The following is a 15312-nucleotide window of genomic DNA, read 5'->3' as shown; positions in this document are numbered from 1 at the left end:
GCGGCGCGCTGGCGTCACCCAAGAGCTCCAAACGTTCCCCCAGTGGACGGATGTCTGGGAATTTGTGTACCGACCGGCACATCAGATTCGAGGCATTTTTTTAATGCATGTTTGTAAGTGCAATACAACTTTTAATAAATCTTTTTTACTCATTTAATGCGCTATGTGGAGCTGTTATTGTTTTTTACATGGTGGGCATTGATGTTGGTGAAGTTTAATCACTTGTGGATGAGACCCAATGTTAAGTATCGTATCTGTCTGAACTGCAAGACTGGGAGTGACTACCTATTATATGCTGTTCATGATCCCCTGTCATAAGGGATCATGACGATTTGGTAAGGAGCCGATCTATAGTTCGGTGGAGGATACATCACTTTTCTTTGGACACGTTTTCAACTGATTTTGGAATTTGGCACAGAGCACGGGTGTTTTTTATTTCATGTGTTAAACATTTATGGACTTTATTGCTACAATATTTGTTTTATTTATATTTCTCTATATATTTTTATTTGGTTAATATTTATTGATCTAATGATATCATCTAAAAAAAAAATGTGGATGTGTTCATTTATCACTGTTTCACTATTATTGTGGGACTTGAGAGTGCTATATAGTGCCCTCTAGTGGCTATCAACCTGGGTGACAATAGACTGCGATTTCATTGCAGTTTTTCTTTCTTTCTTGTTTGTTTAGTATTTAGCGCAGTTTCTTTCCAATTTTCCATATACAGATGTTTATACCTATGCAAATTTGTTTGGTTCCGCTATGCACACTTCATTCAAAGTCCCAATCATGGGTGTAGCATAAGGAGTCTCAGGGGTCACAATCGCACCCCTGCACCTAGCTCCAGGGGGCCCATGCAGCCTCCATGTCCTATTATCATATCCTTCACAAAGTCCAGCTCCGATCTGCCCTAGGGCCCCACAGCCACGCTCCAGTACTGGGCTTCCACTTTGCCTTCCACTGTCCACACCCCTCCGTTCTCATTGACTGCGGGGAAGCTGTGAGCCATTTCCTGAATGGAGAGGAGCACAGGGTGAGTACAGCCCAGGATGGGGAAGTGTCTGTGCTGTGTACTGGCAAATGGAATGGTAACCAAGTTCAGCAAGACAAGAGGAGGAGAGTGCCGTCCTGTAGCCACGATGAGACCGCTGTCACTGGTGAGGTAAGACACCACTCAGTGTCTCCTAGTCACAAGCTGGGATTCTCTGTACCCCCCTCCCCCACCCAGGGATTTCTGCTTACCCCACTTCCCTGACATCTAGGGAAAAGACACACACCTCCGAGAGGTGACCTTCTCCCCAACACCTGCCAAGCTGCAGGCTGCAGATTTTTAGGTCACATGGCTTTGCTCCCCAGATCTAATTTGCGCCCTTCCAAGCCCCCTGACTACCCCCTCCACCCTGGATGCTATGTCCGGCTGCTGAGCTCATTTCTCATTACAGCACTCTATACTGTTCCTCTTCTGCAGGGCTGAAATCATATTAATTTACAACACAGCCATAATCTGTACAGGGTTTATCTTCATACTGCAACTACACTGACGTTTCGATCCGAGAATTTCACAGGTTAGAACGGCAACATTAGAGCCAGATACACCATGTGAAGCTCGTGGCTGACAGACTGTATGTAAGGGAATGTGATTTCAGCAATGTTTAGTGTGGGGGGAGGAGGTGTATACAGTGCTGGGATGGGAAAGGAGTTCTGCCAAGTGACCTGCCAGGGGTGATCCCTGTCCTCTGATTCTCAAGCGGTGATCCCTGTCCTCTGATGTAAGGAGGAACTCTGGGGACTCAAAACTCTTAAGCAACTTTGAGTATCTTGGTGTGCGGTCAGTGTATATGCATGCACAGTGGAAGCGGCGGGTGGTATGGGGGGTGGCTCAGGTCAACTTTTGCATCAGGGCCCGCAAGCTTCAAGCTACGCCTCTGGTCCCAACCTTCCCCCTCTTTGCATTAACATATGCTGGTGGAATGTTCATATAGCGATTGAATATGGAAACGGGTTACAGAATTTGTCCAACTGAAAACTGGCCACAGACAGTATACAGTAAAACCTTGCTTTGAGAGTAACTTGGTTTGAGAGCGTTTTGCAAGACAAGCAAAATGTTTTAATACATTTTTCCTGGCTCACAGCCCTACGCATATCCTCCTTTTGCTCTGCCATTTTTTCCTCGTCCCAGATACACAGACCCCTAACGGGATTTGAACAGCTGTGCTCTCTCTCAGAAACACCAAGACACTTGCTCTCCTCTATGTACACACTGCAACACACATTGATACATGATCAACCTCCCTCTTACACAAGAAAGTGGTCCACGGATCTGGGAAAGGAACTTCATGTGGTGGATTGGCAGAAGTCGTACTACTTTACTCACAAATCCTCTGTCTTCTGCTACTCCCAGGAGACAACTTTAAGCTCCTCTCTCGGTGGTACAGGGATCCTTACTCTTTGCATAAAATATTTCCATCTGTGCCCCCTGTGTGTTGGAGATGCGGCTCGGCAGATGGTAGCTACCTCCATATTTGGTGGGAGTGTCCGGCCGTTCAGCCCCTTTGGTCTCAGGTTTTTGCCATATACAGCAGGCTCTATGATCAACCCCTGACACCCTCGCCTATCCTTATGGGTCTCTGTAGTCAATGACATCATGCGCATGGAGGAGATGTTGGCCTTAGATAATGACACTTATGATAAATTTAAGATCTTGTGGCTCTTATGGATCGACTACTCTACATCAGATTTCTTGAAGACGTTACTATCGCCTCGAGGCCAGCCCTGAGGCTCAATCCACGCATATTTTGTATGGATGACATGTCGTGGTCTGCTCGGTCCATCTCCCCCCCCCCACCTGTCTTTTCCTCCTCTCTTCTTCTTTCCTCTTTTTTTTTCTCCCTAATTATTTTTTCTCCTTTTCTCTTTTCTAGTGGTCGGATGTTGTCCTACTGACTTTTATTTTATTAGCCCTCATTGTTTTTCTATATAACACATTGTTAGCCGCCTGATAAGGGAGGCGATTTTGTTGGACTTGCGGTGGGTTCACGTTATACAGTGTTTCAGACAGTATGTATTGTTATGTACATCTTATATTGTGGATATCTGACAATTGTATGTGTTGTATCAATCTGTTGAAAAGCAATAAACACATATTTGCCTTTAATACATTTTTCCTTGATATACAAGCGATGTCTTGATATAAGAGTAGCGTCATGTCACAACTGAGTATAAAAAAAGAAGAGAGGAGCCTCTAAGTGTAGCAATATGGTTACATTTAATGAAGGTACAACATTTAGCAACTTTTTGCTACACTTAGAGGTGCCTCTCTTCTCTTTTATACCTTGTAAAAAATGCTTTGATATAGAAGTGCTTTGGATTACAAGCATGTTTCTGGAACGAATTATGCGCGCAAACCAAGGTTTTACTGTACTTGTAGTTCACATATTACAGAGGTCAATTGAAATACACAGTTGCATGCAATTGCTAAACAGCATAAGCTGTGTAATCATGTCGGGGTGTATTGATACAAAAAAATTGCGTAGCAATTCAAACAGTGAAGGTAGATGTACATTAAATGTCTGTGAATGGGGCAAAAGACAAATTTTATCAGGCTATTTCCTGTGCCAAAAGTTTTTGTTCTTTATTAATAAAAAAACAAAAAAACTAAATGCTATATTTGGCCACTGGATGATGCTACGTACTAAAGGTAATTCCTATGATCCAAGGATTTTATAAATACACGCCTTTGTAAAAAGTAGGAATAATTTAAATCGCTTACCAATGGGCATGAATGGCTGGGAGGGCTGGCTGGGACGAGACATACCGATGGCATTTACTGCATAGATACGCATCTCATATATGACCCCCTCAATCATCCGTTTAGATTCATAGCTCAGTTCATTCACCAGGTCATAGTTCAGCCTCATCCAGCGGTAGCTTTTCTTCTTCTTCCTCTCCAGGACATAACCTGCCGGTGAAGTGACACCATTAGTAACAGCACTGAGAACATTGGTAAAGAAACGGGAACGTGCATTTTTTAATATTTTAATTGAACCAACACATAAGCTTTCATATATGACACAATGGGAAAAATAGCTTAATTTTTCCTGGGATATCTCAGAATGGTATAAAACAATCAATAATAGCTCTAAAATCTTGATAACTACATCTATAGTGGAGTCGAATTATAAAACTCGATTGAGATGGTATTTGGTTCCTTTAAAAATGGCTAAAACTAATTGATAAATCTCTTCTAAATGCTTTAGAAATTGTGGTCAAGAAGGCTCTATGATACATATCTGGTGGCGATGTCCCAGAGTACGTAAATTTTGGATAAAAATATTTTACCTCATACATGAAGTTACCAAGACAAGTATTATTAGGTCCCCTAACATTGCTCTTTTTCAAAAATGTGATATACGTTTACCTAAACACACCAAATGCTTAAAGGGATTATAAATGTAAACGTTTTTTCACCTTAATGAATTCTATGCATTAAGGTGAAAAAACTTGCGACTATTTCCGCCCCCCCCCCCCCCCCCCCGGGCCCCCGTTATACTTACCTGACCCCTCAAATGTCCCGCGCTCGGCCCCGACATCCTCTTCGCCGCTCAGCCTGGCCGTTGATTGACTAGAGTGGATGGATTGAAAGCAGCACAGCCACTGGCTAGCACTATGGTCAATCACATCCAATGACGCGGCACGCCGAGGGGCAGGGCCGAGTGATACAGCTCTCTGTATCACGGGAGCGCGCCGGCAAGTACTCCACACAATGCGAGGGAGCTCGCATTAATGTGTGGAGTTCTTGCGGGGAGGACCAGAGACAGCCGCCGAGGGACCCCCCAGAAGACGAGGATCGGGCCACTCTTTGCAAAACGAGCTGCACAGTGGAGGTAACTATAACATGTTGGTGTTTTAAAAAAAAAAAAAAATTCTTTACAAGCCCTTTTATTTCTTATAGTATCTTGACTGCTAGAATATCCATTGCACGTTGTTGGAATCAACCTAACATAACATTTAAATATGTTATACAAAAGTTGTAACATCTAAATGATCTTATCTTTTCAAAATTCCTTTTTTCATTTTTAATTTTTTTTTCCTTCTACATATTTCTTTTAACGTGTACATCCTTAAAATACTTATATTTTTTTTAATGATTCCTTACAATGTTACTTATTATAACATTAGTATTAATTGTTAAATATTAATTGTATGTCTTTATTAATTATTTTTTATCTTATTTATTTGATATATCCCTCCTTCCTTTCTATTAGTGATACCTTTATATATTTATTGTATTTAAGTATATCATTTTTTGTTTGCTGTAACAATTTATTTCTTACACTATGTTAAGAAACCAATACAAATTCTTGAACTCTGAGAAAGGCTGCTCTAGTGGTTGGGGTAGATTCACATACAAATAGATCGGCACAGCGTATGTGAGATACGCTACGCCGCTGTAACTTACATTAGGCCGGTTTGAATCCCCAAAGAATTTGCGCCGAAGTATTGCATCTTAGATCCGAAGGCGTACGAAGACGTACACCTGTCGGATCTAACCCAGAAGCCGTCGTATCTTGTTTTGAGGATTCAAAACAAGGATACGACGCGGGAAATTTGAAAGTACGCCGGCGTATCAGTAGATACACCGGCATACTCGCTCTGTGGATCTGGCCTGTTATCTTTATGTCAAGCAACCTAATCAACAACATGCCTAAACAATGTCTGTCATTGAATAAATAAAATTGATAAATAATAGCTTGGAAATTATAGTATTTTGAATGGTGAGCAGTGAAATTCCACTGAGCAGTGGTAGGTACTATGTGTGGATGGTATCTCCCTTACCCAGAATTGGCATGCCTCCATTGTACTTGGGTGCATCCCACTGTACAGTACAAAAGTCCTCTCCAATGTTAAGGATCCTGGGGGCTTCAGGAGGGTCTGGAGCCTCTGTAAGAAAAAGCAAGGAGAACATTATAGAGTATATCATTATAAATCCTGTATATAGGATGACTTACGAAACAACAACATTGATGTCCACTCCCAACATAAAGCTACGTAGAAGTTGTTATCTGAGAATTTTTGTGGGGAATCCACTAGGTAGAGTATGAAAAAGCATTTTTATGTCCTGCGCTCTCTAGTGGAAAATAAATATAAACTGGTGACCACAAGTTAACTGGAAAGCTAAACCCAGGCTGCTAGGCTTGTGCCAATGGCAAGGTGAGACCTCTTCTGGTGTCTCAGGTCACAATGAATAGCCAATGAAGTATTAATCCCTGTTACCCTCCATCCAAAGTTAAAGACCCAGTTTAGGATTTAGTTATTCTTTAGGACCATGACTATGGCTTACCAATGACTTTGACATTGACAGTGGCTTTATCCTCTCCAGCGGCATTCTTCACCAGCACGGTGTAGGCACCTTCATCCAACTTCTCTGCACCCTCAATGATGAACACGCAATGGTCGGCGAAGGTCTCCACATGAACTCTGCCGTCAGTTTCTGAAATGAGCTAGAAGGATTCTGTAGTGTTAGTCCACAGATCATCAGACATTAAACGGCATTCACTGCCAAAATAACCTACTAGAGTGACACAACAAGAACACGGTGGTAGGTGTACACTACAAACAGGTACAGCTGTGAAGAGCAATATTAAAGTGGATGTAAACCCTCCATACACCCAGTGAATTGAACAGCCTCAGATGATACACAGGGTTGAACCAAATCTCCCTACATAGGTTTTACACCCATATCTGCTGTCTTCACATTTATATACTGTTTATAAAGTTCAGATCGTGTTAGGAAATGTTCTCTTCCTGTTTAACACAGAGTGTGATGTCTGGGCATACTGACCAGATAGCGAAAATTGCTGATTGGAGGAAAGGCACACACCCCCTCTCATCATAGGCAGAGACTCTCAGAGGTGTTTTGTAACAGGGCCAGCTACCTGCTAATCTATTTTAGCAACCTCCCCAACAGAAATTTCAGGCTGCTTTTATCTGATGTGTTAGAGAATTTGTCAGGGGTTATCAGGCAGATAACAGAGGGACGGGTTAGGAGAGAGCTACGGAACTTAGTTCTTTGAAGAGAGATAATAAAATACTGCAGATATATGTGCCCAGCTCAAATTTCATGAATTGGGTTTACATCCACTTTAAATCAATTGGGATACCTTTCAGTGTGCCAAATAGATGTAAAATCAGATACCAACAACCCCCATTTTCCTAGTGTTATGTCCACTTTAATAGGCACCAGAGTTAGACCCAGTGCTCTCAGTATTCAGCACTCAGTCACAGATCTGGTCAGACACACCTCTTCTATGGCCTGACACACCTCCTCCAATACATGTGAGGACACTTGTATAGAGGGGTGTGGCTGTTACTCAGCTCTGCCAGCACAAAACACTGCAGTGTGAGGACTAGAAGTAGTATTTTCATTGAAAGAAAAAAGGTATTCAAAGGCATTTTAGTAAGAACCAGTCACAAATCTTAAAATGCAGAGTATAATAACAAAGGTGTGAGACTTGGGCTTTAAGGTAGCCAAACAACGAACTAAACAGTATAAACATATCTAGCAACCCATAACATAAAAAAAGGTGTGAAAAGTAATGTACATGACCCTGACGCAGAACAGAGGGAGGCTGTAAACTATTTCCAGAGCCAACAGTCCTCCAGACTCTGTTCCACCACTGCCCTACCTCGTTCCTGATGTTTGGACCTCTAGTTAGCATCACTGCACTGGTGACATCCAACTTTATCTCTCTCCATCCAATCTAAAGCTGCAACCACGGGTTGCAGGAAAGAAATTTGTTTGATTCCCCCCCATCAACACAGACAGTGCTGATAGAGAAATCCCTCCAATTCCTGGTGGGGGGGCGACGGGAGAACAGAGTGATTATTGCTAGCGGCTATGAGAGACACTAGTAATAATGAAATGTAAACTGGCTGGTTGTACCCAAGTTAATTGATCGGTAAACTTGGTTACATTCAGCCTGCCCATAAATGGTTTGAATCTTAGCTGGTTCCTGCTGAACTGTCCGAGATTCAAACTGTCTATGGCCGGCTTGAAGCAGAGTTCCAGCCTTTTTTGATGTTTATTAAAAGTCAGCAGCTACAAAAAGCATAGCTGCTGGCTTTTAATAAACATACACTTACCTGCTCCACTGTCCAGCGCCGCGCCTCACGGAGCCAGGGATGGACTGGCCATTGGGACTACAGGGAGTTTCCCGGTGTTCCGATGGCTCAGTGGGCCAGCTTCAGTGACAGCAGCCTGGGAGTTTCTCACTTCTGCCTAATCTTGTCCCATGAAGGGGGGGGGCACCAAACTGATTCTTTGCCCCGGGAGAAATAATGTCTAGCTTCCCCACTGGTACTGCCTATAAGAGTACCAGTACCAGCCGTTCTACTCTAATAAAGTAAAACGACTAGTGGCTAGTGAAGGGGGAGAGGTGGCTTGGGTGGCCGGGGGGTGCGGGAGTTGTCCGGCCGCTGTGGGAGAGACCTGTCAAAGTGGGCCAGTCTGGATGAAGTCCAGGGCCAAATTTTTGTCCCAGCCCTGCATGGAGCTCCGCTCCTCTCCCCCCCTCTCCGCCGGCGCCTCCATCCTAACTGTGGGCACCCGGCCGTGACAGCTTTCGACTTCACGGCCGGGCACTCAGTGTGCATGCGCGAGCGGCGCTGCGCTAACTGATTTGGACAGGCGTTCGCCTGGGACCTGTTACGTGTCCCAGGCGATTGCCTACAAGGAGGGGCCGCCAAAAGGCGATATAACGTATCGCCTTAGCGGTCCCTGGGCGGAAGGAGGAATTGGGACAGGAAGTCCCACTCCTTCTGAAGCCCCCACTCCCTCCCCCCAAAAAATACATGCCAAATGTGGCATGCAAGGGGGTGAGGAATGGATTAAGCGGAAGTTCCACTTTTGGGTGGAACTCCGCTTTAAGTATTTCTCTCCTACCCATTAGCCTTCTCGGATGGCATTCTCACTACATTTTGGGTTTCACATAGCGTCCAAGGTGAAAAAAATGGATCTGAGACTGAAGCACCACACCAAGAATTATTTCTTCGGGTATAGATTTATTTCAATATGACCTGGGAACATGAGCCAACATGTTCCCAGGACCTCAACAGGACCTCAACATGATATATGCTGGACACAATGGGGTTGATTTACTAAAACTGTATTGTGCAAAATCTGGTCCGGTCTCTGCACTAAAACCAATCAACTTCCAGGTTTTATTGTCAAAGCTTAATTGAACAATCTGAAGTTAGAAGCTGATTGGCTACCATGAAGAGCTGCATTCGATTTTGCGCTCTCCGATTTGAGTAAGTTAACCCCAACTGGAGAAGTAAATTACACAATATTTGGGCTAGACAAGGGTGAAGTCCCTCAGCTCCACACTTTTAGGCCCTGATAAAGAGGGTGATTTTGAGCCCCCCAAATAGGTTGGCGCCACTCTTTACCCAAGTCATATTAGAATAAATCTATACCTGTAGAATTAATTCTTGGTGTGCCACTTAAATCTCAGATCTACTCAGTTACAACCCAAGAAAACTGTATAAGTCCTCTGGCGTGCCAACCAAGTACCTCCATATCTATGAGTGAGTGATTGAGAAACTTATATAGCGCAGCACATGCGAACTGAATCCCTCGTAATCCACAGGAATTTATTTTAAAAAATGTAACTCCAGCCATAACTTTGTATTTCCTTTTGGAAAGAATGAAAAAAGGTTAAAGCCTCTATTGCGTATTTACCGTATTTATCGGCGTATAACGCACACTTTTTTCCCCTTAAAATCAGGCGAAAATCGTGGGTGCGCGATATACACCGATACTGATGTTCCCGGGGGGCCGCCGCCGACATATACCGAACGCAGTACACTCGGCTAGGCTCGGCTCCGCTCGCGGTCACGCCCTGTCCCGCCTCCTAGCCTTTATGCGATAGGAGCCGAGCGTAGCCGAGCCTAGCCGAGTGTACCCAAGTACCTCGGTATATGTTGGCGGCGGCGCTCAGAGACAGCGCAGGAACACGGGAGAAGCGGGGAGGACAGCGCGGGAGAAGCGGGGAGGACGCCACCAAGGCCGCAGACGGACGCCGGACCGGACAAGGCCGCCAATGGACGTGCAATGGAGGGGCATTCAAACTGTAAGTATTTATTTTTTTTCCTTAGAATTCCCTTCTAGGTTTGGGGTGCGCGCTATACGCTGGTGCGCGCTTTACCCCGATAAATACGGTACTTCTTATTGGTGAGAGTTGCTCTCACTTTTTGGTCTAAATGACGGGAAGGAAAATCAATACATCTGAGATACAGAAAAAACAAATGACTTATTTCATGAGTGAGAAGGGTGTATTCTTTTCTTCTGTGGTGACATGAGACCAAGCAGCTGGTCTCTAAGTGGTTTTGTATGCACCATTTATGTATTTTTAGATAATGATCATATCCCTTCTTAAGAATAAATAGATTTGACTCAGTCTTTTAAGTTTAGGATATCAGTATCTCCAATTCCCTAAATGATGGGGCAGTGCTGGTGGACCACCATCGATCCATACCGAGATATTTTGTAACAAGTTAAACCCAGTGGGTTCAACAAAAAAAAAATAGTAGTGTGTATGAGGCTTTACAGACAATTAACAAAAACTTGATGCTTGCAGACATACAGATGCTTACAGCAATTTAAAATCATCACCAGGCTGTGCAACCCAGCATATTTAAGGCCCCGTTCACATTTCACCATTTTGGTTTTCCGGCTGCAATTCCAAATCGTGTGGCAATCGCAGCACAACATGTTTGGGTGCCATTATCCTTCAATGACATCGCAAACGCAATGTGACTTTGCCGCAATTGTCATGCGCTGGGATCACAGGCCAATAGCGGCAAAACCGTACCTTTCAAAATCACGTGAAGCTTGTTGCTCGAAAAGGAGCAGAGCTTCTTTTTGGGCAACAAATGCACATAGGGCAGCCCGCTCCAGTGAATGGGCTGTCCTATGCGACATGCAAAATCGCTTCACAATCGCCTGTCAATGTGGAAATTGCATAGCATAAAAAAAAAACTGCCGAGCGAAAATGCATAGGTGCCTTCTTTTTCCTAAAATATTCACCTTCAAAGCTCCAAAATGATGTTCCCCAAAAAATATATAAAAACTATAAAGTGTAGTACAGTATATCCATCCAAAACACCATATAATTAATATTACTTGATTATGTGCAAGTCTATACTGTGCATCACCCAGTGTTTCCCACTCTTTTGTATCCACACGCCAATACCCTTATGAAATACTAATAAGCCTTCCTTTTATATGTTGTTTGGAGAACACCGTTCTGAAGCTTTGAAGGCAAATATTTGAGAAGAAAGAAGATGGTATCACATATACAGGGCCGTCTTAATAACATCATGGGCCCCTGGACAAAGTAATGCTCTGGGGCCCCTACAGTGATGATAGTGCAGGTAAACAGACATCAAGTAGGTAGGAGGCAGACTGCCTCCCCTGTGTATACATAACTCTCAGTGCCATCATGGGGCCCCCATTTTCGGGGCAGTGTGGGCTCAAGGACCAGCTGCTTTGGGTTAAGTGCAGGGCCCCCCATGCAGCTGGGGCCTCTGGGCAGTGCCCAGGAGTGCCCTCTCATTAAGACAGCCCTGCACATATATCTTTGGGAAATATGAGCTTTATTATACCCTTATATATGCTGGGTCACACAGTCTGATGAGCGTTTGAATTGCTATAAGCACCTGCGTGTCTGCAGGTATCAAGATTGACTATTATGCGCTGGTTCTATCTGTATATGTTCTTTTGCCCGGGTGGCATTTTTGTTTCCAGCAGCTGAAGGTTTTTTTCCCAGTGGAACTGATTGCTTGGACATCTGAGCGCGGAGGATTAGCTATTGTGATTGCCACCCATCAACAAGCCTTGCAATGAGGAAATCTGTACTCAGTACATTGCCATTGCTAATCTCTCCTTCTAAAAATGCTACTTTTTTTGGCTGCAATAATGATCCCATGGCTTCAGGATTTTTTAAAGCATAGACCTGGAACAAGTATGCAATTAAGTAGTTCTGACATCACTCTAACATTTTAATCTGCATGCCAGGGGCGGACTGACACTTTGGGACTCTCGGGCACTGCCGGAGGGCCAGTGGTGTAGCGTGGGTTGTCAGCTCCTGGGGCGAGGCAAGTCATTTGTGCCCCCCCCCTGACCTATGGACTTGCCTATTTTCAGCCAGCTCCAGTCTGGTCACATGATCCACTGTGTGAGACAGCGGTGGCTGTAGGGAAGAGGAGAGCGTGCTTGATAATGACCGATGTTCCTATGTCCCATCTGTTGTTGGTGCTCCCTCCTATCCATACTCGTGACAGCGCGCCTCTAAATGTTGCGCCCAGGGCGGTGGCCCCCTTGCACCCCCCACGCTACGCCACTGCCGAGGGCCCCATGCCACTAGGGGGCACCATCAGGGTCGCCAGGCTCAATAATACCAGGGACAGTATGTAAAAATCTGCGTTTTTTTTACATCTGTCCTTGATATGTCCGAAACCGACATGCATTTGATGTGAAAATCCTGAGATTTTAGCTGCCCTGCTTCTGCACTGCCTCCTGGCGTGGTGGCCATCTGTAAGCCCAGGGGCCCCATAATCTTTTATTGCCCGGGGGCCCTATGAGTTGTCAGTCCACCCCTGCTGCATGCTTATTCTGTTCTATTAGTGAATCAAAAAAAAATCAAAGTCCCAGACAGCCAGGTAATGAATATTTTTTAAAAGAGATCAGTGACAGCAGCACTAGTGTTTTTCTCAATACAAGTTTCCTTTGCTGCTTATAGATACACAAAAGTGTTCCAAATCCAAATTTTAAAGTCTAAATCAAGCCTCAGCCCTCACTTTTTTCTAAATTCTTCAGGCGAGTCAGTGATATGATGACACCCATGATTTGCAGTATGTCCTCAATCTTCCAGTCTTTACTCAGTGTCATTCAACTTGGAAAACTGAGGACATCTTGTGGTGAGAAAGAGGCATTGCAGTGTACTGCACCAGCGAGCAGACGTCTGTGCACTGCCGAAAAATGTTTTCGTTTTTAGGTGGATTCAAGTAGCCCGCCGCATCTTTGCGGCGGAGTAGCGTATAGTATTTTTAAACTACGCCGCCGTAAGTTAGCTAGGCAAGTACTGTATCCACAAAGTACTTGCCTGCTAAGTTACGGCGGCGTATCGTGAATAGGCCGGCGTAAGCGCGCCAAATTCAAATGAGGATGTGGGGGGCGTGTTTTATGTAGATTAACTGTGACCCGACGTGATTGACGGTTTTTACGAACGGCGCATGCGCCGTCCGTGTACATATCCCAGTGTGCATTGCGGCAAAGTACGCCGCAAGGACGTATTGGTTTCGACGTGGACGTAAATTCCGTCCAGTCCTATTCACGGACGACTTACGCAAACGACGTAAAATTTTCAAATTTCGACGCGGGAACGACGGCCATACTTAAAGGGTTCACCCTAATAATAAAAAAAAAAAATTCCTACCATGCCATCCAGCATACTAGCGCGAGCTACAGTATGCCTTTATTTTATTTTTTTGCGCCGTACTCACAGTTTAATCCCGTAGTTACGTTTCAGACTCCCCACGGGGAGTATGCGTTCCTATGCAGAGGAAACATGATTGACGGCCGGCTATGGTGCGTCACGCTTCCCGAAAATAGCCGAAATAGGACTTGGCTCTTCACGGCGCCTACGCAGTCAGCTCCTAGTCTGTGCGCAGGCGCCGTATAGCGCCGTGAAGAGCCGAGTCCTACTCCGGCTATTTTCAGGAAACGTGATGCGCCATAGCCGGCCGTCAATCATGTTCCTTCTGCACAGGAACGCCCATTCCCCGCGGGGAGTCTGAAACTTAACTAAGGGATTAAACTGTGAGTACGGCGCAAAAGAATAAATAAAGGCATACTGTAGCTCACGCTAGTATGCTGGATTTCATGGTAGAAACTTGTTTTTTAGGGTGAACCACCGCTTTAACATTACTAGTCCAGCTATTTGATGGAATAACTTTACGCCTGAAAATACCTTACGTAAACGGCGTATCTTTACTGCGACGGGCGCACGTACGTTTGTGAATAGGCGTATCTAGTGATTTACATATTCTACGCCGAACGCAATGGAAGCGCCACCTAGCGGCCAGCCTAAATATTGCACCCTAAGATACGACGGCGCAAGCCGTCGTATCTTAGATAGGTTTAAGTGTATCTCAGTTTAAGAATACACTTAAACTTAGGTCGGCGCAGATTCCGAGTTAGGTCGGCGTATCTACTGATATGCCGGCCTAACTCTATCTGAATCCAGCTATTTGATTTGATTCTTTTTTTTGTTTTTTGGGTCATTTGTTATGATCGCAATTCCAAAATTCGCTAATTTGTTAATTAGTAAATTCGAAAATTCGATATTTCGAAAATAAGAAAGAATATTCAAAAGAATAACTAACTAACTAATAATAACTAACTGTTAAATTATAGGTATTGGAATTTCCTTTCAAATTTGCCTTAGTGAATGTAGTGAACACAAATCTGAAGTTACGAATTATTCGAAATAAACGAATGCCGCAAGCTAAACAAGTGAAACATAACAAATTAATAATAAATAATAATAATGAAAAGTTTTTATTATTATTATTGTTATTATTTATGATTATTAATTTGTTACGTTCCATTCGTCTAGATACGGCATTCATTATTTCAAATAATTCGTAGTCGTTACGTTCACTAACAGCCAAATTTGAAAGGAAATTCCAATACCAATAATTTAATAGCTAGTAATAGTTAAGTTATTATTAATTAGTTATTATTTGAGATTTACAAATGTTCTAATTTACTTATTTTCGGATTTTTTTTTGAATGAACAAATTTGTTGAAATTCGTTAAAAAAGCGAGGAGGATCTGCAGCGTTGTTTTTTTACACACTGTGGGCTAGATTCAGGTGAGCGGCGCATTTGTACGGCGGCGTAGCGTTTTGTATTTACGCTACGCCGCCGTAAATCAGAGAGGCAAGTGCTGTATTCACAAAGCACTTGCCTCCTAAGTTACGGCGGCGTATAGTAAATGGGGCCGGCGTAAGCGCACCTAATTCAAATGAGTATGAGGGGGGCGTGTTTTATGTAAATGGATGGTGACCAGACAGGATACATATCCCAGTGTGCATTGCTCCAAAGTACGCCGCAAGGACGTATTGGTTTCGACGTGAACGTAAATTACGTCCAGCCCTATTCGCGAACAACTTACGCAAACGACGTAAAAAAAATTCAAAATTCGACGTGGGAACGACGTCCATACTTAATATTGCGTACGCCTCA

At 43.9% G+C, this 15312-nt stretch overlaps 1 protein-coding gene across 4 annotated transcripts in view; it reads right to left on the bottom strand.

The window, feature by feature from the left end:
• MYBPC3 (myosin binding protein C3) overlaps positions 1 to 15312 on the bottom strand; it is a 174679-nt gene that overhangs the window by 39980 nt on the left and 119387 nt on the right. For all 4 annotated transcript variants that reach the window (XM_040328243.1, XM_040328245.1, XM_040328244.1 and 1 more), the window contains 3 exons: positions 6344 to 6503; positions 5839 to 5943; positions 3773 to 3961 (listed from right to left, as the gene is read on the bottom strand). In XM_040328243.1, the coding sequence (XP_040184177.1) occupies positions 3773 to 3961; positions 5839 to 5943; positions 6344 to 6503 (454 nt within the window). The remainder of the gene's footprint in view (positions 1 to 3772; positions 3962 to 5838; positions 5944 to 6343; positions 6504 to 15312) is intronic.

The sequence above is a fragment of the Rana temporaria genome, chromosome 11, assembly GCF_905171775.1.
Source record: "Rana temporaria chromosome 11, aRanTem1.1, whole genome shotgun sequence".
NCBI classification, from domain to species: domain Eukaryota; kingdom Metazoa; phylum Chordata; class Amphibia; order Anura; family Ranidae; genus Rana; species Rana temporaria.
Note: the sequence above shows the minus strand (reverse complement) of the source record. Positions and strands in the feature narration are given on the sequence as shown.